The 27,448-nt window shown below is 40.1% G+C and overlaps 1 protein-coding gene across 2 annotated transcripts in view; it reads left to right on the top strand.

Annotated features, from left to right (window-relative positions):
* Positions 1–27,448, top strand: part of LOC309510924 (ephrin type-A receptor 7-like) — a 39,697-nt gene that overhangs the window by 1,872 nt on the left and 10,377 nt on the right. Inside the window, exons 2-5 of one of the 2 annotated variants that reach the window (XM_082185922.1) lie at positions 4,997–5,089; positions 8,954–9,009; positions 21,660–21,785; positions 25,374–25,559. In XM_082185922.1, coding sequence (XP_082042048.1) covers positions 4,997–5,089; positions 8,954–9,009; positions 21,660–21,785; positions 25,374–25,559 — 461 coding nt within the window. The remainder of the gene's footprint in view (positions 1–4,996; positions 5,090–8,953; positions 9,010–21,659; positions 21,786–25,373; positions 25,560–27,448) is intronic. The other variant, XM_082185923.1, reaches the window with a different exon arrangement.

Here is a 27,448-nt window from a genome sequence, read left to right as displayed (position 1 = left end):
GATAACACACTGGCAGTACACTGACTTAACGCCACAATATGCAACAATTAATAATTGGCATCTGATGTAATTGATTTGTTTGATAGCTTTAGTTTATACACAAACACATTTTTGCACATCTGAATCTTTAAACACTAGCAGTTCTCTCGTGTTTCGGCTTTGTAGATGCATTTTGTTCCAAAAAAGCTCTGAAATCTGGGTCCTGTTTATTTATTTTTTTGCTCATTCTATTTCAGAAATAACATCTTTTATTATTAATAATACTTATTTACTGACACAGTCAGCGGATTATTGCACCTTATGTACATTTAATATTCTTGCATCATCTGGAGCCGCTGGCCTGTGTGTCTGCGACTGCTTGAGATTAAATACTAGCATAATGCATAATATTGTAAAAAATAGTATGTGAAAGTGCATAGTAGTGTAACAGACGGGTTCTGGTTCATTTTCTCCATAAGGAACCCTACAAGTTAAACCATTAAAATATGAGGAATATATATATATATTTTTTTAAATATGAGGGAAGAACAAAACACTAAACTTGGTTAGGGTATTGATTATTTGACTAAATTATTTGGCAAAACAGGCAAACTACAGCTTCAGGTTTTATATTACTATGCAAAATAATGCATAGAAAAACAAAAAGCTCACAAGAAAGAGCAAACACTGACTACTACATAATCACTCATTAATATTTCATTAGTTCTCTCTTGTTTTCTCGTGTTCATAATTTCTTTGTGTAACAGCCTGGACAAAAATTAGGTCAGCACAATTTGGCATGTTTCATAAATATGCTAAATCAAAGTTTGTAATAAGTTGTACTCCGGACCCACATTATAAACAACAAGAAACATTTTAAATAATGCTATTTTCATGTTATCCAGTTTTCATTTTCACTGGAATATATGTGGTTATTTACTGGTAATATTTTCAATCCAATTTTGTGTAAAAGTCTTGGCAGTCCAGTCAGTCTCAGCTAGTCCTGTATTTAGTGCTGAGGTTTCAGATTTATTTTAAGTCTGTATTTAAAGATGTTCATGCATTTCTGCATCTCGGATCTGATGACAATGAGAATCTCCTGCAGAGTGCTTTCATCCACACACACTCTCACCTTCACTCCTTCATCTCATCTCTTCTCTTCTCTTCACTCCATCTCTTCTCTTCTCTTCACTCCTTCATATCTTCTCTTCTCTTCACTCCTTCATATCTTCTCTTCTCTTCACTCCTTCAAATCTTCTCTTCTCTTCTCTTCTCTTCACTCCTTCATATCTTCTCCTCTCTTCACTCCTTCATCTCTTCTCTTCTTCTCTTCTCTTCACTCCTTCATCTCTTCTCTCCTCTTCACTCCATCTCTTCTCCTCTCTTCTCTTCTCTCCTCTTCACCGCTTCATCTTTTCTCTTCACTCCTTAATCTCTTCTCTCCTCATCTATTCTCTCCTCTTCACTCCTTCATCTCTTCTCTCATCATCTCTTCTCTTCACTTCTTAATCTCTTCTCCTCTCTTCTCTTTTCTCCTTTTCACTCCTTCATCTCTTCTCTTCACTCCTTAATCTCTTCTCATCATCTCTTCTCTTCACTCCTTAATCTCTTCTCTTCTCATCTCTTCTCTCCTCTTCACTCCTTCATCTCTTCTCTTCACTCCGTAATCTCTTCTCTTCTCTTCACTCCTTCATCTCTTCTCTTCACTCCTTAATCTCTTCTCTTCTCATTTCTTCTCTCCTCTTCACTCCGTAATCTCTTCTCTTCACTCCGTAATCTCTTCTCTCCTCTTCACTCCTTCATCTCTTCTCTTCACTCCTTAATCTCTTCTCTCCTCTTCACTCTGTAATCTCTTCACTCCTTCATCTCTTCTCTCCTCTTCACTCCTTCTCTCCTCTTCACTCCTTTTCTTCTCTCCTCATCACTCCTTCATTCTCTTCTCTCCTCTTCACTCCTTCATCTCTTCTCTTCACTCCTTAATCTCTTCTCTGCACTCCGTAATCTCTTCTCTTCACTCCGTAATCTCTTCTCTCCTCTTCACTCTTTCATCTCTTCTCTTCACTCCTTAATCTCTTCTCTCCTCTTCACTCCTTCTTCTCTTCTCTCCTCATCACTCCTTCATCTCTTCTCTCCTCTCCAGTCCTTTATATCTTCTCTTCACTCCTTAATCTCTTCTCTCCTCTTCACTCTGTAATCTCTTCTCTTCACTCAGTAATCTCTTCTCTCCTCTTCACTCCTTCATCTCTTCTCTTCACTCCTTAATCTCTTCTCTCCTCTTCACTCCTTCATCTCTTCACTCCTTCATCTCTTCTCTCCTCTTCACTCCTTCTCTTCTCTCCTCTTCACTGCTTCTTCTCCTCTCCTCATCTCTTCTCTCCTCTTCACTCCTTTATCTGTTCTCTCTTCTTCACTCCTTCATCTCTTCTCGTCTCTCATCATCTCTTCTCTTCTCTCATCATCTCTTCTCTTCACTCCTTCATCTCTTCTCTTCATTCCTTAATCTCTTCTCTCATCATCTCTTCTCTCCTCTTCACTCTATCACCTCTTCTCTTCACTCCTTAGTCTCTGCTCTCCTCTTCACTCCATCTCTTCTCTCCTCTTCACTCCTTCATCTCTTCTCTCCTCTTCACTCCTTCATCTCGTCTCTCCTCTTCACTCCTTCTTCTCCTCTCCTCATCTCTTCACTCCTTCATCTGTTCTCTCCTCTTCACTCCTTCATCTCTTCTCTTCTCTCATCATCTCTTCTCTTCTCTCATCATCTCTTCTCTTCTCTTCACTCCATCTCTTCTCTTCTCTCCTCTTCACTCCTTCATCTCTTCTCTTCACTCCTTAATCTCTTCTCTCCTCATCTCTTCTCTTCTCTCATCATCTCTTCTCTTCACTCCTTCATCTCTTCTCTTCTCTCCTCTTCACTCCTTCATCTCTTCTCTCCTCATCTCTTCTCTCCTCTTCACTCCTTCATCTCTTCTCTTCTCTCCTCTTCACTCCTTCATCTCTTCTCTCCTCATCTCTTCTCTCCTCTTCACTCCTTCATCTCTTCTCTTCACTCCTTAGTCTCTGCTCTCCTCTTCACTTTATCATCTCTTCTCTCCTCTTAACTCCTTCATCTCTTCTCTCCTCTTCACTTCTTCATCTCTTCTCTCCTCTTCACTTCTTCATCTCTTCTCTTCACTCCTTAATCTCTTCTCTCCTCTTCACTCCTTCTTCTCTTCACTCCTTAATCTCTTCTCTTCACTCTATCACCTCTTCTCTTCACTCCTTAGTCTCTGCTCTCCTCTTCACTTTATCATCTCTTCTGTTCACTCCTTCATCTCTTCTTTCCTCTTCACTCCTTCATCTCTTCTCTCCTCTTCACTCCTTCATCTCTTCTCTCCACTCCTTCATCTCTTCTCTTCACTCCTTAATCTCTTCTCTCCTCATCTCTTCTCTCCTCTTCACTCCTTCATCTCTTCTCTTCACTCCTTAATCTCTTCTCTCCACTTCACTCTATCACCTCTTCTCTTCACTCCTTAGTCTCTGCTCTCCTCTTCACTTTATCATCTCTTCTCTTCACTCCTTCATCTCTTCCTTCCTCTTCACTCCTTCATCTCTTCTCTCCTCTTCACTCCTTCATCTCTTCTCTTCACTCCATCTCTTCTCTCTTCACTCCTTAATCTCTTCTCTCCTCATCTCTTCTCTCCTCTTCACTCCTTCATCTCTTCTCCTCTCTTCTCTTCTCTTCACTCCATCTCTCCTCTTCACTCCTTAATCTCTTCTTTCCTCATCTCTTCTCTCCTCTTCTCTTCTTCATCTCTACTCTTCACTTCTTCTCTTCTATCCTCTTCTCTCCTTCATCTCTCCTCTTCATCTCTACTCTTCACTTCTCTTCTATCCTCTTCTCTCCTTCATCTCTCCTCTTCACTCCATCTCTTCTCTCCTCTCCTTCACTCCATCTCTTCTCTCCTCTTCACTCCTTCATCTCTTTTCTTCTCGTCTCTCCTCTTCACTCTTTAATCTTCTCTTCTCTTTACTCCATCTATTCTCTTGTCTTCACTCCTCCTCTTCTCTTCACAACTTCTTCTCTTCTCTCCTCTTCACTCCTTCATCTCTTCTCTTCACTCTTTCTCTTCTCTTCACTCCTTCTTCCTTATTTGCCCTAGTATTTTTCTCTTAAACAATTCACATGAAAATTAACATTTTGTCATTGTTTACTCAAACACATGTCAGTTTTAAAGGACGTTCGGGTAAATGATGATAGAACATATTTTTTGGGGCGAAATGCTCTTATTCTTTTTAAGTAGGTTAGGTGTTAGTCAAGTCAAATCAAGTCACCTTTATCAAGTCACTACAGTGTTTCAAAGCAGCTTTACAGAGATAACAGGAAAATAATGCAACAAAGTTTGTTTCTAGAAGAAAATAGCAGCACAGTTCAGCTTTGTTTCATTGATGTTTCATTTTTGTTGTTACTAAAGTAATTAATTTAATTAATTTATATATAAAGGTATAGAAAAATATATACTATGTGTATATGTATGTATGTATGTATGTATGTATGTATGTATGTGTGTATGTATATATATATATATATATATATATATATATATATACGCTCTGGAGAAAACAGTGATTTCATAATCCAGCTCAGTTCAGTTCTCATGTAATGGTGTCAATGCAGGCAGATCAATAATATTGAAGCACTTAGGTGGCGTGATAGGAAGTGGTGTCATCACTTCCTGTAATGACCTAACGATATCTCATGACCAATTTGTACGAGTGGTTAAAAGGTGGCAAATTCGTACAAATTCATACAATTTGTCTAAACCCTCGTGATGGGTAGGTTTAGGGGCGGGTCATGGGTAGGTCATTCGTACGAATTCATATGAATTTGGAAACTTGTAAAATATGTACGATTTAGCAAAAATTTGATGAATTTGTACGGATGAGGTCGTATGAATTCATACGAATTAGCCACCTCGTAAAACCCGTGAGATCGGGTTGAATGACCCAACAGTGAGGCCCTCCTCCTTCTCTTCTTTAGTGGTTTCTCCAGATCCTCCAGTGTATCTCGTACTCGTGTGGTTCTGCTCTCCTCCTCTTCTCCTCCTCCTCATCCTCCTCTTCCTCACTCCAGGTACAGGCATGCCTGAGTTTCTCCTCCTTCTCTCGCTTGTCCCGTCTTTCACGTTTCCTAACAGGGGCCTCATTACACCTGCTATTATCACCCGTTTCATGAACTCAAAATAATCCCTTAAAGGGATACTTCAGGATTTAGCATTAAGCTTTGTATTAGTAGAAAACCTGTAGTATTTTCGAATTACCGTGCTTTCCACCCTCATATCCCCCTGAGATGAGAGATTTATGTATTTTTTGTCTGGAAAAAATCCTCCAATGACGCAAAAATCGTCATTTTGCGTCATCGGAGGATTTTCTGGCCGGAGGCTAAAGACTACAGCCAGTAGTAGGAGCTGTCCCGCATGTTTTCAACCCGCCCATAGAGGGTGGGATCTCACTCACAGAATGTACACATAGTTTCAGCCGTCTTTCTTTGGAAGCTAAGCTAGCAGGCTCTTGTTCTGTGGAGAAAGCTGAGTAGTAGGAGAAAGATGAGTAGTAGGGGTTACCATCCTCTTTTTCCCGGACATGTCCGGCCGTCGAGATCGTCCAAAATGTCCGGGATTCGGCTTTTGCTTTCTGCAGTCGCCATTCATTGTTTACATGCACACCTTTTGTTTCAATCTAACTGAATTCATTCCGATTGGTGAATCTGAATGTAGTGTTTACATGAACGCTAAACAAGTGATCGGCTGATGTGCGTTTTAACGTTGCTAAGAAAATTCCCGCTCCTCCGTGAGAGATAGGAGACCTGTGCGTCTCAGTAATGGCACCACCAGCCGCGCGCCGTTCTCCCGCGCACCTCAGCCTCGTCCTGCTCGCCACAGTAAACATGATGAAAGGCAACTGTGGAACGCAAAAGCCGAATCCCGGACATTTTGAGCCATCTCGATATCCCGGGCAAACTCGTCACGGAGACTCACTAGTAGCCTAACCTTCTTGTTTTCAACTGCGCTCTCTAACCGGTAGGCGTGGCTTGGGAGTGGCCTCCTAGGGCAGCGAAGCAAGTGCATTCTGGGAGTTGTTGTCTTTCATCCACATAAGCCAAAAATACATTTTCTGGCTTTTCTCAGTCTAGAAAGCTCCAAATTCAAACATTTATTCACATTTATTCTACATAAATGACCTATTTTAAATACACATTCATCTTTCCAGAGGTTAAGTATCCCTTTAACCACTCTATCATTGCAAATGCTTTTAAAAGTAATTACTACATTTCCATGCAAAGCAACCATGAGCTCAGGAAAGGTGCTGTAATTTTTTGTTTATTTTTGTGTGTGTGTGTGTGTGTGTGTGTGTGTGTGAGAGAGAGAGAGAGAGAGAGAGAGAGAGAGAGAGAGAGAGAGAGAGTGAGTGTGTGTGTGTGAGTGAGTGAGTGTGTGTGTGTGTGTGTGTGTGTGTGTGTGTGTGTGTGTGTGTGTGTGTGTGAGAGAGTGAGTGAGTGTGTGTGTGTGTGTGTGTGTGTGTGTGTGTGTGTGTGTGTGTGTGTGTGTGTGTGTGTGTGTGTGTGTGTGTGTGTGTGTGTGTGTGTGAGAGAGAGAGTGAGTGAGTGAGTGAGTGTTTGTGTGTATATGTCTGAGTGAGTGAGAGAGTGTGTGCCTCTATTCAATTCAATTCAGAAAGCATTATTGGCATGACACAAATATACATTTTGTATTGCCAAAGCATTAGAAAAACACAGAAAATGAACATTTAGTACAGAAAATAATAATAATTAAATTAAATAAAAAATACAATGTTATATATATTTATGGCTAAATATAGCAAAAATAATGATAACATAAAACAATAGTAATAAAATAAATAAAGAATATTAAATTAAATAAAAAAGAATTGTAATACAGAAATCATGTTTAAAAAAACAACAACATTACTTTATTCTCTAAAAAACTATTCTCTAATTCCTCCTGCGGTGCATGTCTTTCTCCAGTGTCTCCGTCACATTAATCCACAATGTAAAAACGGCTGAATGCCATCGGATCCTGCGGCGCCTTATTCTTCACACACATACACACACACACACACACACACAATCTCTCTCTCTCAATCTCGGTCTCTCTCTCTCTCTCTCTCTCTCTCTCTCTCTCTCTCTCTCTCTCTCTCACACACACACACTATGACTCTCAGACCAGGAAATCTCTGCATTTACACCGTGACCTTAGATAAAATCTCTTAATGATTTAAAAAGTTTTCTCATTTTGTTACTGGTTGATTTACAAAACCATTCTGAACTGAGATCTGGTTCTCAAGATCATCTCACTGGAATGGACGATTTTCTTTAAAGTGTAACTTGCAGGTTAACCACCACAACCAATTAATGTGTAAATTAAAGTGCTCAATATGTATATATGTAAAAATTTCTGTCTTAAAATGCGTTAAAATAACATTTATTGGGGTTTCTTCAAAGGTAGCGTGTTTTTACAGCAACTGGGTGATGACGTCATAAAAGGAAGTTGCAACCAGACTCTGCTAGACTCCTACTGTTTGTGACTTGATTATAGAGAACGACTGGGAGACTGAGGAGGTGGGAAAGTCGCTTCCATGTTTATCTAAGCACGGGGCTCCAGACTAACTTTCATTACTATGAGCACTGTAGCCGATATATACCACGATATAGTGTCTGTGTATATTAAACTGCAGAAATACTATTTAAATATTAACCTTGCATGTTCTGTTTGTCTCTGTGTGAATGAATGGCGCAGACGCGCGTGTCATTTACCTCACACACACACACACACACACACACACACACACACACACACACACACTGAAGCACGAGTGATGCTCGCGCTGTTTTCAGTCTAGCTGCTGCCAAGTCACGATATGATGACATGATGAAATTCATCTCCAGAGCCACTCTGAGTCATTTTACCGTTTCATTTGAGAAAAACTATCGTTATATCATACACGCACAGAAACTCAAAGGTCTTCACAGCAACCCGTCAAAATAAAAGTTTTAATTTTGCGTGCATGCTGCCTGAACCCGTTTGTTTTGCGAATAGCTTACTATCATTTCTGGCAGGATCACGGTCCTCTTGAAGCCAGCACACACGATTATGTTTACAATTGAGTTATTTCAATATAACTGCTAGCCTACTTGCCATTAGACTACAGTAACTCTAGGCTTGGAGTTCCTTTTATGACGTCCGCCCAGCCTAGTGGAAGGGAGCGGGAGTGCTTAAAACCACTAAAAAGTACCAACTTTTCATATTATATTCAGCATTTTGGTATGAAAAACATACAAAACAGTGGTGGGCGGTTCTTATCTTTATGTTTATTGCATTTTCTTCGAGAAAAATTTTACCTGCAAGTTACACTTTAAATATATTTTTTTAATTTGGTTTGTTTCTCACACAAAGCTCTCATACGTCTTCAAAAGACAGAAATATAGTTCACTGCAATAAATGATGTTCTTCCTCAGTATTTTTGTCTTGCTTTTTATTAGATATTTATTCAATTATTAGATTTAAGAATGTGTAGATATTTGTGCTGGAAAACAAGACCGAAATACGAGGCAAATACTAAAGGTTTTTTTTGCAGAGTCTGGGTCAGTTTTATGGTGAATCTTAAAAGTCCAAGCACATTTAAAAATGTTAATATATAATGACAGATTGTTCATTATTGGGTGACCAGATTCTTTAAACTATTTATTTTGAGTAAAAAAAACATAATAATAATAAATTGTCTCAAAGGAAATAATTATCATAAGCAAGTTCAGTCAGTTACAGTTTTGTTTAGATCAGGCATGTTCATAAATAACTTCAATATAGCAGTGGTTGTCATTGTAAGTGTTGTGTTGTCCTTTCTTCCAGCCGGTAACTGAAGTGTTGTTTTCTTCAGCATGAGTTGTTAGTAATGCCTGTGTTCTTGTTCTGTCCCTCAGACAGTGTGGTTACAGTAAAGCCAGTCAGGAGGGAGACGAGGAGCTCTACTTCCAGTGTGAGTATCACGTGTTTCTGCTTCACACAATAATCTACAGGACTGTGGCTTTACTTCTGGAGGTGGTAATGGATAAAGCTCACCGCAGACTGAGAGATTAGGAGAGAGAGAATCGGTGATAGAGAGATTAAAGTGGCACTGCATTAACGTCTAAGTCCGTGTGCGTGCTTTTACATCAGCCTGTCTAATGCTGGAGTCCATTATCATGTGTCACACACTCCTGTGATGAAGAGAAGAATGAGTCTCTGAACACACACACTCATGCCATATTCAGTCTCGCAAATTAATGCATTTCAATACATGCACGGATACTTTTAATGGACAAAATGTGTTAAAGTCAGCATGAAAGGGAAGTTACGCTGGTCTTTTCTTCCTCGATTGTGTTGTATATCGAGTGAAACGCTTCAGGAACAAGAACAAATGTGGGCGGGGCTTGATTGTGTCTGTGGGGAATTGTGCTGATGGTTGTGGTCTGCTATTGGCTGATCTCCTGTGATTGACAGGTTGCCCCGCCCTCAAAGAGATGAGGGGAAGTTATTCTGATTCAAGATTATTAAAACAATAATGATGTGCACAATAAATCATTTAGAATAAACACTGCAATATTCCATTAAAAAACAAAACAAGAATTGTCCATTTTGATTTCATGATGACTTTAAGTAATTTTTTTTTTTACTACGGCCAGTTGACTGAGACTCTCTGTTCTCTGAAGTGGAAGTGTTATGAATATTCATATCAGAGCGCTGGTGTTAATGATCCACGTGCATTCATATTCCTGTGTGTGTGTGTGTGTGTGTGTGTGTGTGTGTGTGTGTGTATGTGTGTGTGTGTGTGTGTGTGTGTGTGTGTGTGTGTGTGAGAGAGAGAGAGAGAGAGAGAGAGAGAGAGAGATCGTGTGTGTGTGTGTGTGTGTGTGTGTGTGTGTGTGTGTGTGTGTGTGTGTGTGTGTGTGTGTGTGTGTGTGTGTGTGTGTGTGTGTGTGTGTGTGTGTGTGTGTGTATGTGTGTGTGTGTGTGTGTGTGTGTGTGTGTGTGTGTGTGTGTGTGTGTGTGAGAGAGAGAGAGAGAGAGAGAGAGAGAGAGAGATCGTGTGTGTGTGTGTGTGTGTGTGTGTGTACATGCGTGTGTGTGTGTGTGTGTGTGTGTGTGTGAGAGAGAGAGAGAGAGATTGAGTGTGTGTGTGTGTGTGTGTGTGTGTGTGTGTGTGTGTGTGTGTGTGTGTGTGTGTGTGTGTGTGTGTGTGTGTGTGTGTGTGTGTGTGTGTGTGTGTGTGAGAAAGAGAGTGTATACATGTGCGTGTGTGTGTGTGTGTGTGTGTGTGTGTGTGAGAGAGAGAGAGAGAGAGAGAGAGAGAGAGAGATTCTGTGTGTGTGTGTGTGTGTGTGTGTGTGTGTGTGTGTGTGTGTGTGTGTGTGTGTGTGTGAGAAAGAGAGTGTATACATGTGCGTGTGTGTGAGAGAGAGAGCGTGTACATGTGCGTGTGTGTGTGAGAGAGAGAGCGTGTACATGTGCGTGTGTGTGAGAGAGAGAGCGTGTACATGTGTGTGTTTGTAGTTTGGTGAGTATTGAGCAGTGCAGCTGAAGCATTAGATCTGCTGAATCGATGAACACACACTTCCCCTGTGCAGGGCAGGCTCACAGCACATCTATACAGTGTGTGAAGAATGCAGGACGACGAACAGACTCATAAACTGATATTTGCATGTGCTCATTCGGCTCCATATTGTGATCTATAGTATTTAACATGCAGATATCCACATTAAGCCAGGATGGACTCGTACAGTATACAGCTGGAACTGCCATATGGATGCATGGAACAGACACAGATTTGTTTATATGATAAATATTAATTTAGTTTATTGAAGCCAGATTTGTAAACAAAACGTGGTGATGCAAGGCTTTCTTTGTTCTGAGAGCAAGAGTAGTCAGAGATGTTTCAAGCATCAGTGTTGTGCTCGTATTAATTACAATAAATCATAAAATCCCACCAGCCTCGTCTCAGATATTCTCTCGCTCTGGTTCTGGTTCAGGTTGTGGTTGTGGTTCTAGTTCTGGTTGTGGTTCTGGTTCAGGTTGTGGTTCTAGTTCTGGTTGTGGTTCTGGTTCAGGTTGTGGTTGTGGTTCTAGTTCTGGTTGTGGTTCTGGTTCAGGTTGTGGTTCTAGTTCCGGTTGTGGTTCTAGTTGTGGTTGTGGTTGTGGTTGTGGTTCTAGTTCTGGTTGTGGTTCTGGTTGTGGTTCTGGTTCTGGTTCAGGTTGTGGTTCTGGTTCAGGTTGTGGTTCTGGTTCAGGTTGTGGTTCTAGTTCCGGTTGTGGTTCTAGTTCCGGTTGTGGTTGTGGTTCTGGTTGTGCTTGTGGTTGTAGTTTTGGTTGTGTTTCTGGTTGTGAATGAATGAATAAATGAATGAATGATGCATTTATATAGCGCTTTCATATGTACTACTGTACACCCAAAGCGCTTTACAATCATATCAGGGGATCTCTCCTCAACACCACCAGTGTGCAGCATCCACTTGGATGATGCGACGGCAGCCACAGTACAACGGCGCCAGTGCGCTCACCACACACCAGCTATAGGTGGAGAGAGGAGAGATAGTGATGGAGCCAATTCAATGGAAGGGGATTTGTGGTTCTAGTTCTGGTTGTGGTTCTGGTTCTGGTTCTGGTTCAGGTTCAGGTTCTGGTTCTGGTTCTGTTCTGTTCTGTTCTGCTGTCCCGTCGTGAACGATCTCTCTTTCTCCCACTTCCGTTTGTTTCACTGATTGGTTCCTCAACCTGACTCTGCTCTTCTCGTCCTCATGCGTGTTCTGTTTGTTTTATATGCGTATTTTTGGATGACCCAGAAACAATGGTAGGATCAGAGCTTTAGCTGCCATCATGAAGTCACTGAGACACACTGTGTTTGTGAGAGTGTGTGAAACCGCAGACTGTGGATTTAATGCTATAGATTATGCAAACACATGTATGTAGAGAGAGAGAGAGAGAGTTTGTGTGTGTGTGTGTGTGTGTGTGTGTGTGTGTGTGTGTGTGTGTGTGTGTGTGTGTGTGTGTGTGTGTGTGTAGTTCCTCAGTATTATTGTTTTGGATTCATTAAAAATATCTAAACATTCTTATATCAAGAGACATTTAGAGAGAAAAATAAACTTCATTCAAAGAGAAAACGTGATGATTCTTCTGACTCCACTGACTGATATTTGATCTTGTTTTAAGCACAGACTTAGTTGATGATTTTATCAGTCATTTTCTTCCCCAGTAAATGTATCTTGATTTAAGAATGTTTAGATATTTTTAATGAAATGCAAGAAAAAAAATGCTAAGCAAGAAAAACATAAATGACTGTTTTGAGTTTTTATTCAGTATATTTTATATTGTAAACAGCGACTCAAAAATACATACAGTAGTTCTTTGTCAGAAACTGCACTATACATAAATCATGGCATCATATTATAAACTCGAAGATGACAGCAGAACTTGTGCTCTGTAATAACGGCCTGATTTCTTTTGCTGTAAATACAGTGATTTCACTGCGTCTCTCTCTGTCTCTCTGTGTGTGTGTGTGTGTGTGTGTGTGTGTGTGTGTGTGTGTGTGTGTGTGTGTGTGTGTGTGTGTGTGTGTGTGTGTGTGTGTGTGTGTGTGTGTGTGTAATTCTGGATCCGCTCAGATTGTGTGTCGCTCGCAAACTCATTTGCCAAAGTTTACTAAGTTCACAACGTAGAAATATATGTATGAGTTTTTTAGACCATTTGGATCAACTAAACAAGACTTTTTCTCGTCGCTCTTGCAACATTTGCAGAATGTGATTTTTCATCAGTTTCAGATTTAAAAGGAACAAAAAAACAGTTTGATTCAATATTAGCCAAGTTATGGTAACACTTTACTTAAAGGAGCCGTATGTAAGATTGTGGCCAAAACTGGTACTGCAATCACTTTCAAATTACTGTAGAGCGGTGTATCCCCTCCCCCTCCCCCCTGACTCGAGGTTGCCAGATAGGCTGCAGGATCCAGCAGGAACGTAGGCTGCGTGTAGCTGTGGTAACTAGAGCAGAGCTGGCAACCCCGATGCCGAAACACTACTGACTTCGTGATTGGTAGATAGGTGGAGGGTGGCGCTTCATATATTGACAATTAGCATACAGTTTGGATTGGCAGTATGGTTCCATTCTGGGCGAGAACTCCCTGCGCATCCATGCAGCCTAGCATGGATAAGAGCGGGGAGAGCAGCAATAACCCCCCTTGGGGTAAACAGAACAGAACCAACATGAAGATTTGCAAATATATTTAATTCAAGATTTTAAAGTACAACATTATTCGATAATTATCTGATTAAAGGGGAATCAGAATGTCAAATCCTGACTGGGCAAGAGGAGGAGCTGGGGATGGAGGAGGGGAATTAGCTCCTGAGAAACGCGATAGCTGCTGCTGATAATACTGAAGGAGCTTAAATATGTATATGGTGATAGGCGTCGTATTCCTATAGGTAGATGTGGATCAGCTGAGGGTCAGCTGATGCGAGCTTGACTAACGTGACCTGCCAGAACTAACGCTACGCTTGATTTCTGTCAGGACCACTACCGTCAAATACAGTATATTGACAATTAGCATACAGTTTGGATTGGCGGTATGGTTCCATTCTGGGCGAGAACTCCCTGCGCATCCATGCAGCCTAGCATGGATAAGAGCAGGGAGAGCAGCAATAATCCCCCAAAACAAAACCATATGCCAATATCCCCCAAAACAAACTGACAGTGCAATCTGGATGCTTTTATAGTTACCTGAGTGAGCCAAGGCAACAAGCATGTTGCCAATACCAGAAAAGCTTGAGCAACAGCATGCTACCAACAATACCAGAAAGCTTTAAGCAACAAGTATGTTGCCCTTACCTAGATGGCCTAAACGAGTATGTTGCCAATACCCGCATAAGCCATAGCAACAAGCATGTTGTCAATACCCGAAATGTTCAGCAGTAAACATGCATATTGCAATGAATGACATACCACCTGAAATGAAGTGAAAATTAGATATCAAAATGAATCAGCTGCTTGCTTGTTGTATATCCGCAGTCCATTTCCAGTTTCTTTGAGTGACGCCTGTGAGCTAGAGATGAGAGATGGAGATTTAATTTTCAATTATCTTTTTCATTGGAAATAAGTACTGAAGTACACAATACTGAAGTAATCCTGGTGGAAACTTCTGGTTCACACAGAATTAGCAACACTGAATTAGAATTAGCTGGATGGTTTAATGTAACAAGCGTGATGCTGATGCTTGGATACATTTATTCACAAATATGTAGATTTGAATAAATTCCAAGTTATTTGTTGATGTGTACTGCGTACACTGTCACCTGTCAATGATTCATAACCTTGTTATACTTGGTTGTAGTTTACTTCTGTAGAAAAGTGAAAAATTATAAAAAATTATATACACACTTGTTATTATATTTTTTACACACTACCCCCACCACGACTGAGGCTGATAGAATGGTTACATCCTGATTTTAGCATCATATGTTGAGCACTATAGATCCAATCTAATTGGGGAAGCATCACACCATGCTGGCGCAAGCAAGGACACGTGGCAACAAGCGTGTTGCTGTAGCCAATTTAACAATTGTATGGGATCTATTGGGGGAAGCTTACACCCCTAGCGGCAGCAAAATCTAATACAAGCATGTTGTATATTCGCGGAACTATTGCTAAAACTAGTGTAGTTTGGCAGGGGAAGCCTACACCCTACAGCAATAGCTCTGACTAGCAACAACAAACTAATACAACAAGCATAGTGTGTAAATCACAGAACTATTGCTAAACTAGTGTAGTTTGGCAGGGGAAGCCTACACCCTACAGCAATAGCTTTGACTAGCGACAACAAACTAATAATAATAATAATAATAATACATTTTATTTATTTGGCGCCTTTCTGGGCACTCAAGGCCCTAATACAACTAGCATGTTTGTATAACCATAGGACTAGTATTAAAACTAGTGTAGTCCGGTCGGAGAAGCATACACCCTCTAGCTCTGAGTCAGATGCAGTGTGCACTGCGCAGCTAAGCTATGAATACAGTGTGCTTCCTCATTAATGAACATGATTACTGCTCCCGTCCTACGGATTCCTTCGGCTGTGGAGGTGAAGATGACGACTCCCATGATTCCACACTCCTTCACAGGACCATCAAGCTACAATGTTGTTAGTGTTGAATACCAGACCTCTGCGGTGAATGTACTGTGTATTTTGCACAAGTATGTTACCGATATCTAGATAGCTTTAGCCACAAGCATGTGGTAACTTTAACACATTATGTTGCAATAATCAGATAGAATAAAGAACAGGCATTTTTCCAATGCAACTAGATAGCATAAACAACGCTTGATTACTATAATATGTTGCTGAGGACAGTATGCACAAGCCGAAGTAACAAGCATATATTCGATAACATTGCACTAGCAACCACCATACAGTACTGATAGCAATGTTGCTGAAATGACAGCATATTACTGATACCTGAAAAATTGAAAAAATTTTAAAAATAAAATAACCATGTTTTCAATAACAACTAACATCTTTTAAAGCAAGCAGTTTTTAATAGCCACTAGATAGCCTTAGAACAAGCAGTGTTTCAATAATATTTTTTTTTTTTTTTTTTTTTTTTTTTTTTTACATATACACAGCTTAAATATACCACCATGTTGAATTTCAGCCTATAAAGATGCAAGCCTTTAAAAAAAACAATGCATTAAAATGAAAGCATGGTATACAATACACTGTAGCTTTAAGAACGACGTGTTTCCAAGAACTAGATAGACCAAGCGTGTCCGAAGTGACTCAACTGAATTGTGACTGTTTACTGTCTTTTTTTAAAGCTGTGCCACAGCAGAATATTTCCGTTTGAACCATGAATTGTTAATTCAAATAAAACAGCTGCTTGAATCTGTGCTGCATAGCGCTAAAGCACAGCGTGTGCAACGCGATCAGTTGCCAATGACAACACATAGTAACGCACATAGCCAATATGATCGCATAAGCCTAGCAAGAGCATTTAATGAAAACGACTAAGGCTGAGTCCCAATTCGCCTACTTATACTACGACCTAAAAGTATGTACTTTTTTTGTGATGAAAAAGTACATACTTTTGAGTGTGTAGCAAAAGAGTATGCACGTTCTGGGACATACTTCGATGACGTCATTCAACGTAAACGAGAACGTGGTTGCCTAGTTACGCACACCGCGACTGTTAACAAAACATTTTACATTTCATTCATTCTTATATATCCAATATAATTTTATTTACTATTCCCATCTTTTTTTCCACAATACATTTACAATGTGTTTTACCAAATGTAGGAGTGAAGCAGGGCGTCGTCGTAGATCAACCAAACGCAGGTCGTGTGTGAGGCGGCTGGTTCTGACGTTCATGTGCAAATGTGTATAACGAAAGCTACTTATTTTCTGAGTTAAAATATTTAAAGTTTATAGTGTAACTATTGTTTAATGTATTTTATACTTAATCTTATACTTATGTATAATACTTAAAAATACCCCGATGAAAATGAACCATGCTTTTACTATAGTAAAAGTGTAGTAACCATGTTTCTTTGGTTGGACTGATAAAGTTAACATTTGTACAGCCACAGTATTACTACAAATAAGTCAGACAGAAACATCAAAAGAAATACATAAAAAAGACACTTGCATGACACTAGAGCCTTTTTATTTATTGTTTTGTAGCCTGAGGCGCTCAGTATCGTCATCGGACCCTACAAGATAAATACGGTACTTTTTTGGCACAACACAAACCCATTAATATTACGAGACAATAAAATATAACTTTAATTAGGGTTAAACATTTGAATTCTTACACTTAAAAACTGAGGGCGCATCTCCGCTGCAGCATCCGACTGCCAGGTTTACATCACCACCATCACCACAAAGCTCCTCCCTCCCGCACGCAATGGGTTGTGGGCAATATTAGCCATTAGAGTGTGCATTGATCTGCACTTCGAATTCTAACCGGAAATAGTAGACCATCCGGGTATCTTTGGAATACTCATTTCAACATACTACGATTTGGGACGTACTAATTCTAGTTTCGCATACTATTTAGGACGGATAGTATGCGAATTGGGACTCAGCATGAGATTAGCTCAAGCCACACGTATAGCATTAGCAACAAGCATGTTGCCAAAACACTGATAGATTTTAGCAATGAGCATTAAAAAGGACTTAGCTTAGCTTTGTGAAGACTTAGTTTCAGACATGAATGGAGAATGAATCACGTCGAGTCCTGTGTCAATAATGCAGCGATGCGAGCAGCAATGCAGACTGAGGTCACTTCCAAATCAGGAAACTTATGATCAATGCGGCAAATCTCGTGTTCAAGTTTTAGATGAATCTGAGGTAAATTCCTTGTGGGGAAATTCCTCTTGCTAAATTCCCGATTGCACGATTCCTTGTGAGATGATGTTGTTTGCCTGCCGAATTTCGCCATTTAATTAGCTCCTGAGAAACGCGATAGCTGCTGATAATACTGAAGGAGCTTATATATGTATATGGTGATAGTCGTATTCCTATAGGTAGATGTGGATCAGCTGAGGGTCAGCTGATGCGAGCTTGACTAACGTGACCTGCCAGAACTAACGCTACGCTTGATATATAAAGTAAAGTGTTACCAAAGTTATTTCCTATGTAGTTTTCATTAGTATTTTAGTGCATATTAACAGTTTCCTAATAGTTTTAATTAATTGCAAACTTCTGCTTTTAGTTGACTGTATTTTAAGTCAACAAATATTACATTCTTAAAAATAAAGCTTCCAAAAGAGGGTTTTCACAGCGATGCCACAGAAGAACCATTTTCTGGGTCCCTAAAGAACCTTTCAGTGATTTTCTGAGTGTGAAGAACATTTTAATAAGCTAAAGAATCGTTTCCTGGATTAAGAACTTATTGTGCGATGGAAAGATTCTGTGGATGTTAAAGGCTCTTAATGGAAACATTGAGGAAGCTTTATTTCCAAGAGTGTGTGTATCACTGTATCTTCAGTGTGTGTGTTATTTCGACACAAACAAACCTGAACAGAGAGTAGAAGGAAAGATCTGAGCTGAACTCTAAGTCTCTGTAATATCGTGAATACTTGAGCTAGAAAAGCCTCATTCCTGCTTTCGTTCCTGATCCGCTCTCATGATGGGTGAAGCTCCTGTAATCTGCTCTGTAATTGTGTTCTTAAGTATGTGTGTATGTATGCGAGGTCGAGATCAATAAGCTGTTATGAGATCCTCTCCGCTCAGGGTCGATCTGGGTTTATCAGCACATTCAGAGCTGGACCTGTACGAGCAGAATACTGCATTTTTTTATAAATGCAAATAAATAAATGTATCTATCTAGTAATTATACTGTACTATATTTTCATCTATGCATTTAGCAGATGCTTTAATCCAAATTGACTTGCAAAAGAGGAAAAAGGAGCCAAATATATATTCGTAAAATACAATAGTAGGTTTATTTGACAACTAGATAAGGAGAGAGATGCAGAGAACTATGTGCACTATATTAGTGTACACTGTGTAGCGAGTTAGCTCTATGAAATATTAATAATCAATAATAACTGGTTATAATTGATAATGAATATTTGGATCAGTTAATATAATTAACTTAATGTTGTAAATTAACCTGTTTGTCCCGTGAACACTCAGGGTTAATTGTTTATTAATTCTAAGAAATGTACATTTCCGGGGCATGGGAAATGTCTTTATTACTTTACAGTACTACTAAGAGCAAGTAGTCAAGATCTATGATTAGAGACTCCAGATATGAGCTTGAGACACAGACAACTTTACGTGTGACATGAACAAGTCAAGTCAAGTCAAGTCAAGTTTATTTGTATAGCGCTTTTCACAATACAGATTGCATCAAAGCAGCTTCACAGTATTAAATTAAAATAATACAACAAAGTTTGTTTCAAGAGGAATTTATTGATTGATAAAATTAAATTAAATATCCCCAAAATATCCCCAACTGAGCAAGCCAAAGGCAACAGGCAAAGGCAACAAGACTTTATTAACTAGACTAAACACTTAAACTACCCTAACATACACATACATACAGTTTACCAAGAGAGAGAGAGCTGAAGCAGAATACAGGAAAGCAAGAAGTTATAGCATTGTTTAAAATTCAGCAGATCAACAGCCTTGAGCAAACCATCAGTTTAGTTCTAACACGCCCTTCTTTAAAAGGGGTAAGGATACTTAATGTATCAAATAATGAGACTAAGTTTGATACTTGCATGTCTCGCCCCTTTTGAATTAAACTGTCCTGATGCAATCTGTTGAGGCTCCAGTTGATCTTTGCTGATGTGGTCTTGATGAGAGAGAACCAGTGGGAGTCAGAGGATCGTTGGTGAATGGAAAGACAAGGCCACAGCCTGGCACAAGCTTGGTGGTCCTTAGAAACTTCTAGTTCAGCATCATCTTCACATCAGGATTCCAGAAGAGAGTAAGAGAGTAAAAGAGCTGATCTTGTGATTTTTAAAGTGTGAAGATGCCACACCCTCTGGAGGTGTGTGAGCCAATGAGAAGATTTTTCCTTTAGAGGGAATTTCTTTATGACCCTTTGTTCAAGCAGGCCTTTGAACATGTAGTTTGATTGGATGTTTAACACAAGAATCTTCGAGATTCTTATAATACTAATGTGTCACAAAGTTAGCAAAATGTAAGTTAACAAATGGGGGATGAAGATTGGAGTTTATAGAGACTAAACATGCAACAAAGTAGTGTTGTCAAAAGACCCCGTACTTCAGTACCAAGTCGGTACTACAAAAATGTAAACGTCACGGTACCAAGTTTTCTTAAGTACCAGTGGTACCGAGGAACCGTTCAAACCCGGTTCCTTGATGTGCATGCATGCACGCATGCACTGAGCGCGTGCAGTTGCGCGTCCTCTTTATTAAAGCGCTGAGACATGGCGACCGTGGTGGCTGTAAATCCACTTGTTGATAAGAAAGGAGGAAAGAGACACATATGGAAATATTTTGGATTTGGCTAATGTCACGTTGCCATAAGTGGCCGTTCACATAGCGCGTTTTTTGCACGTGCAGATTCGTTATTCCAAATGTCGGTGCGCGGCAAGCACACTCATAATAGAAGCGACGCGGCGAGCTCGGTTTTCCAGGAACGCCTATGTTAATGGTTGCATAGCAACGACAGACGCCACGGGAGAGCAAGCGCTTGTGGAAAGGAGAAACTTGTCGATCTCTGAATGCAACGTTACATGAGTAGAGTAAAGATGGAAAGCTTTTAAAGATTAGTTCCATATAAATTCACAGATAATTTGTTGTTTTGTCATTAGTGAAAATCAATATTGACCTTGTATTTGAAAAAGGATCCTCATATAAAAACAAAACTAAAATTCAGAGTAAGTTCATTCGCATTCGGAGATCGACTATTTTTGAAACGGTGCGAACTGCGCTCTCCATGATGACGAGGAAGTATCAGCAAATAATTTATTGATTTCTAGCCCTTTGGTACCGAAATTGGTACCGAGAACCGTGGATTTTCACTGGTATTGGTACCGATACTGAAATTTTGGTACCGTGACAACACTACAACAAAGTCTGAAATATTAACCTAATAGAGTTTACAAGAATACATAGGCCAAACCACATAGAAGGAAAATCATGAGATGGGAAAATTAGATACATGTTTATACATTTCTCAAGTGGTTATATATAGAATATATAGGATTAACAGGGTTTATTTCTCATTCTCAGCAAGAATTAAGTGAGTAACAACTCTCTGGAATTTTCTTTTTGGGTCGTAAAACTCTTATCCGTCTCAGTGTGTCCTGTAACAGGACTCCGGGTTCTGCCAGTGTGTTCGCTCTATTTGGGATGTTAGTTTTGGGGGAAGTTTCATAGGCTTTTGTTTGGAGAGTGAGTTTGCTGGATTATTCATCAAATATAATTAATAATTTGTGTGTGTCTGATTGGTCCAGATGCTACACTGTATATAACTAGATTATATATTTTAGTAGTGCTCGTCCATTAAAACTCAGAGCCATGATGCTGTTGTAGACGGTTGTGAATCTGTTTAACTAATGTTGAACTCCAGATGTTGGTTAATCAAACAAAGCCTGTTCCCTCCGACAGAGTGTTGTGTGATGACTTGACTTGACTACTTTATTATCCCCATGGGGACATTTTTGTTGCTTGTGTTTCTACATGCATACACACAAAGAACCAGCAATGTACATAAATATAAAAACACAAAAAAATATATATTTTTGATGTTCAGCATGAGTTAAAGCACCAGCACATTCACACACAGCATGTGTTCTGGACGTTCATTTGCACAACAACAGTGTTTGGTGCTCGAGAACGCAAACTTTGAAATACATTCCATTGAAAAACGTTATCATCTCCGTTTAAACTTCAAAAACATGAATCTGTGAAAGCACTGATATCGTGCACATGCGTATCACGTGTTTAGTCTATAGATATGCGCGTTTGAATATATATGTGCGTAGGCATGTAGTCTTTCTTTACAAAGTGATATCACCAAATTACTTGTCTGGCTGCGTAATACAGAATTTTTAGTCGCTTAAACAATAATAGTGATCCTTGATTTAGCAAGAAGCACTAATTAGAACTTTTCTTACATTTCAGTTAAAATCCCGACCAGAAGGACCTACATTGACCCGGAGACGTGTGAAGATCTTCTCCAGGCTGTTCATGCGTTTGCCAAAGAGCTGGACGTCTCCAGCATCAAGATCGAGAGGATCGTCCACACAGGTGTAGATCACACCAAACACTCGCTAAACTACACAACACTCCTGTTCGCTGTAAAATATTTCTGCTGACGTAATGTGTGTGTTCTGCAAGATTCCTCTTTTCGTTAGACGTATTGTTTAAGACTGACCTGTTTTTTGGACCACTTCTTTATTTAGTAAGCTTGTTTAATTAGATCTTACACTGCCAAACATCATGTTCTTTTCTCAGTGTCTTGTTTTCCAGCACAAATATCTAAACATTCTTAAATCAAGATACATTCAATCCAGAAGCAACATGACTGAAGATATTAAGTCTCGTTTAATGAAAAAGTTGTCAAAATGAAGTGAGTTTGTGCTTAAAACAAGAAAAAATATCATCTTAAAATATCATCAGAAAGTTTTCTCTTTGAATGATATTTTTCTGACAGATATTTCTTCTTGTTTTAGGTTTTGCTTAAGTTTTGCATTTTGCTTCTCCTGTAAATGTATCTTGATTTAAGAATGTTTAGATATTTGTGCTGGAAAACAAGAGACAGAAACGGTGTACCAGAAAACCTTTAGACTTTTTATCATATGTAAATGTCAAGTCAAGTCAAGTCAAGTTTATTTGTATAGCGCTTTTCACAATACAGATTGTATCAAAGCAGCTTCACAGTATTAAAGCAGTCATGGCCTAGTGGTTAGGGAGTTGAACTGGTAACCCGAAGGTTGCTGGTTCGATTCCAGAACCGGTGGGAAATGACTGAGGTGCCCATGAGCAAGGCACCTAACCCCTAATCGCTCCCCGGGCGCCACACAAAGGCTGCCCGCTGCTCTGGGTGTGTGTATCCACGTTTGCAGTGTGTGTGTGTGTGTTAACTACTCACTACTCTGCTCCTAATGTGTGTGCATTAAAGGAGAAGTTCACTTTTAAAAAAACTTTTGCTGATAATTTACTCACCCCCATGTCATCCAAGATGTCCATGTCTTTCTTTCTTCAGTCGAAAAGAAATTAAGGTTTTTGATGAAAACATTCCAGGATTTTTTCACATATTATGGATTCCATTGGGACCCAAACGGTTCAAGGTCCAAATGACAGTTTCATTGCCGCTTCAAAGGGCTTTAAACGATACCAGACGATGAATAAGGGTCTTATCTAGCGAAACGATCGGTCATTTCAAAAATAAAATAAAAAGTTGACGTTTTATAAGCACAAATGTTCGGCTTGCTCTGTTCTGTGATGCGCGTTCGTGACGTCACGTAATACGCAATTACGTTGAAAAGGTCACGCTTGAAAAATTGAAGAAAATGTTCTTTTTGGCTTTTTAATATTAAAACACTCAGGATGCGCACACGAAATGGGCATTTTAAACGATAAACTGACACAAATACATTTGAAAATGTTTATATGGTCCTCCTTCCGCACATTTGTAAACACATCAAACTTGACCTTTTCAACGTAATTGCGTATTACGTGACGTCACGAACGCGCATCACAGAACAGAGCAAGGCGAACATTTGTGCTTATAAAACGTCAACTTTTTATTTTATTTTTGAAATGACCGATCGTTTCGCTAGATAAGACCCTTATTCATCGTCTGGTATCGTTTAAAGCCCTTTGAAGCGGCAATGAAACTGTCATTTGGACCTTGAACCGTTTGGGTCCCAATGGAATCCATAATATGTGGAAAAATCCTGGAATGTTTTCATCAAAAACCTTAATTTCTTTTCGACTGAAGAAAGAAAGACATGGACATCTTGGATGACATGGGGGTGAGTAAATTATCAGCAAAAGTTTTTTCAAAAGTGAACTTCTCCTTTAACTTGGATGGGTTAAATGCAGAGGTCAAATTCCAAGTATAGGTTACCATACTTGGCCGTCACGTGTCACTTTAAAACTTTAAATTTAAATAATACAACAAAGTTTATTTCAAGAGGAATTTATTGATTGATAAAATTAAATTAAATATCCCCAAAATATCCCCAACTGAGCAAGCCAAAGGCAACAGTGGCAAGGAACCGAAAAACTCCATCAAGTGACCTAATGGTGTCCTAAAACTCCATCAGGTGACCTAATGGAGAAAAAAAAACCTTGGGAGAACCCAGGCTCAGTCGGGGGCCAGTTCTCCTCTGGCATTTATGAGCTAGAGGCCGGATTGTAGTTTGAACTGTGGGATTATATGAATGCCTGGCTGAAGAGATGCGACTTTAATCTAGTTTTAAACTGGGAGAGCGAGTCTGAGCAACGAACAGTATCAGGAAGACTATTCCAGAGTTTTGGAGCCAAATGTGAAAATGCTCTCCCTCCTTTGGTGGTTCTGAATATCCTAGGTATGACCAAAAGCCTTGAATTTAGTGATCTTAAAGAGCGCAATGGATTATAGGGCGATAGAAGATCCGTTAAATAGACTGGAGCTAAGCCGTTTAGGGCTTTATAAGTCAGTAGCAATACCTTGTAATTAATACGGAGCTTTATAGGTAACCAATGCAGTGATGATAAAATCGGTGTTATATGATCATATTTTCTTGATCTCGTAAGAACTCTAGCGGCGGCATTTTGGACTAACTGTAGCTTGTTTATTGAGGATGCAGGACAACCAGCTAATAAAGCATTACAGTAATCCAGTCTCGAGGTCATGAATGCATGAACTAACTTTTCTGCATCAGAAACTGATAGCATATTACGTAGCTTAGCAATGTTTCTAAGGTGGAAAAAGGCTGTTTTTGTAACATATGAAATTTTCAAAAGACAGGTTGCAATCGAGTATAACACCCAGGTCTTTTACTGTAGAGGATAAAGTAACAGGACATCCTATGATGTTAAAGTTGTATTGTGCAAGGTTTTGTGGGCGTTTTTTTGAACCGATAAGTATTACCTCTGTCTTGTCTGGATTTAATAAAAGAAAATTACGCGTCATCCAATCTTTTATATCTTTAACACACTCTGTCAATTTGGAAAATTTAGCGTTTTCATCCGGCCTTGATGAAATATATATTTGAGTGTCATCAGCATAACAATGGAAACTAATTCCATGTTTCCTTATAATATTTCCAAGTGGCATCATATATATTGAAAATAACAAATGTAAAACATCGTGTGTCATTTTAAACTGCTGCATTTTTCTATTTTTATTTGGGTTTTATTGTATTGTATTTTATGCAGCTCTCATGTAACTTGTTGAAAATAAATAAATAAAATCCTTTTTTGTAGGTAAATACATCTATCTATACAGTAATTAATATACACTGTAACAAATGATTTTCGAAATTGTAAATAAAAAAGATTATTGGAATATGAAAATACTATTTACTTCAAAATTTCACATTTAATTCATTTGCTTTTTCCTTGTAACTCTTTGTAAAATTTACTTGCAATTTCTGAATGAAAATTGTTTCTATACCAATTTTGGTAACACTTTATTTTACAGTGTCCTTACATATTTTACCATAGTAATAACAGTCAATTATGCATAATTACATGCAACTAACCCTCAACCAAACCCTAATCCTACCCTAACCCTATAGTAAGTACATTAAGTAGAAGTAAATTGGGGTTACTCTTTATTTTAAGGTGTCATTGTTACACCCTTCCTTTAAACAACGAGTGACCTTTGACCTCTTGTCCACGCAGGAGACTTCGGCGAGGTGTGTCGCGGCTGCCTGAAGCTTCCCAGCAAACGCGAGCTTCCCGTGGCCATAAAGACGCTCCGCTCCGGATGCTCGGAGAAACAGAGGCGCTCCTTCCTCTGCGAGGCGGGAATTCTGGGACAGTTCGATCACGCTAACATCGTGCGTCTGGAGGGAGTCATTACCAGAGGTCAGTTGAGACCGAGCGTGCTGCACAAGTGCTGAAAAGTGAAGCCAAAGCTTCTCGATTGCCCCCCAGTGGCTGGTCCCAGTATAGCTCATAAACCCAGAGTCTCGATCGCCCCCCGGTGGCTGGTCCCAGTATAGCTCATAAACCCAGCGTCTCGATCGCCCCCCGGTGGCTGGTCCCAGTATAGCTCATAATCCCAGAGTCTCGATCGCCCCCCGGTGGCTGGTCCCAGTATAGCTCATAAACCCAGCGTCTCGATCGCCCCCCGGTGGCTGGTCCCAGTATAGCTCATAATCCCAGAGTCTCAATCGCCCCCCGGTGGCTGGTCCCAGTATAGCTCATAAACCCAGAGTCTCGATCGCCCCCCGGTGGCTGGTCCCAGTATAGCTCATAAACCCAGAGTCTCGATTGCCCCCCGGTGGCTGGTCCCAGTATAGCTCATAAACCCAGAGTCTCAATCGCCCCCCGGTGGCTGGTCCCAGTATAGCTCATAAACCCAGAGTCTCGATCGCCCCCCGGTGGCTGGTCCCAGTATAGCTCATAAACCCAGAGTCTCGATCGCCCCCCGGTGGCTGGTCCCAGTAAAGCTCATAAACCCAGAGTCTCGATTGCCCCCCGGTGGCTGGTCCCAGTATAGCTCATAAACCCAGAGTCTCAATCGCCCCCCGGTGGCTGGTCCCAGTATAGCTCATAAACCCAGAGTCTCGATCGCCCCCCGGTGGCTGGTCCCAATATACCTCATAAGCCCCGCCCTCTCCATGTAGTCTAATGGGATGCATTGGAAACTAAACAATCAAATTACACCTCAAATACAATTTTTCCAAAGATGTTTTCTGTCATTTTAGGTAGTTTTATCACACTGATGTAAGTTTAAGTGTTCATTTTTTAAAATAAGTTTGGTCTTAGTTAGTTATTTGATGCTATATAAACGGGAATGTGACATCATGATTGACAGTTTCTCTAAACGAAGTCGCTGAGGCATTAACTGTCTTGTGTCTGGGATTTTCGGGAGGAGATTGGAGCTACAGCTTTATTTTCTACATGTCCATAACTGTTTATTTCACACTGACATAATGAGTTGGCGTGTGTGTGTGTGTGTGTGTGTGTGTGTGTGTGTGTGTGTGTGTGTGTGTGTGTGTGTGTGTGTGTGTGTGTGTGTGTGTGTGAGAGTGTGTGTGAGAGTGTGGGCGGAACCTTGATTTCGTGGCTTCACTTCACATTCACTACTGTGCAGAATTAGGTCCCAGATCAGCACAAGATGTCAGTGCCGTATTAGCACTTTGGCGGCCTCACTTTCACCAATGGAAGAGAGTGAAGGGGCGTCCATCTTTTTTACAGTCTATGGTAGAGACAGAGAGACTGTGAATAAAAGAGAGATGTATGGAAAGAGTGATCGGGATGTTCCTCGCTGGATAGGGAAAGACAAAGAACGAGGGGAATTAGGCATTTGATGGCTTCACCTGAAAGAGATTCAGGGGGTGGAATAGATGGGATGTCCTTCCATTGAAAAGGAATAAAGGAGGGATGAGCCACTTGTCCCACTGCAGTAATGGAAAAGAGAATGATAAGCCATTGATTGGATGGTTTATTGGGAAGTGGATCCCTGAATAAATGGGCTGGTCCACAAAAGTGCCAGAACAGAAAGGGAGGAGAGGGTCGATAGTTGTAGGATGGATGAGCGTCAGAGGTGAAGATCAGAGACGATGACGAGAAGGAGATGTCATCAGGACGAGCAGAATCCCACTCGAACAGTTCCATCTTTAGACTGATCGATGAGATGCTCCTGGAGATAAAGCTGATAGATGGATGTGCCGAGTGTGTTCTTGCTGAAGGGGATGAGGGATGATGAAGGTGTTTGGAGAGAGTGAAGACCTCGAGCAGATTCGCTG

This window comes from Leuciscus leuciscus (genome assembly GCF_965113295.1).
Source record: "Leuciscus leuciscus genome assembly, chromosome: 12".
Classification (NCBI taxonomy): domain Eukaryota; kingdom Metazoa; phylum Chordata; class Actinopteri; order Cypriniformes; family Leuciscidae; genus Leuciscus; species Leuciscus leuciscus.
Note: the sequence above shows the minus strand (reverse complement) of the source record. Positions and strands in the feature narration are given on the sequence as shown.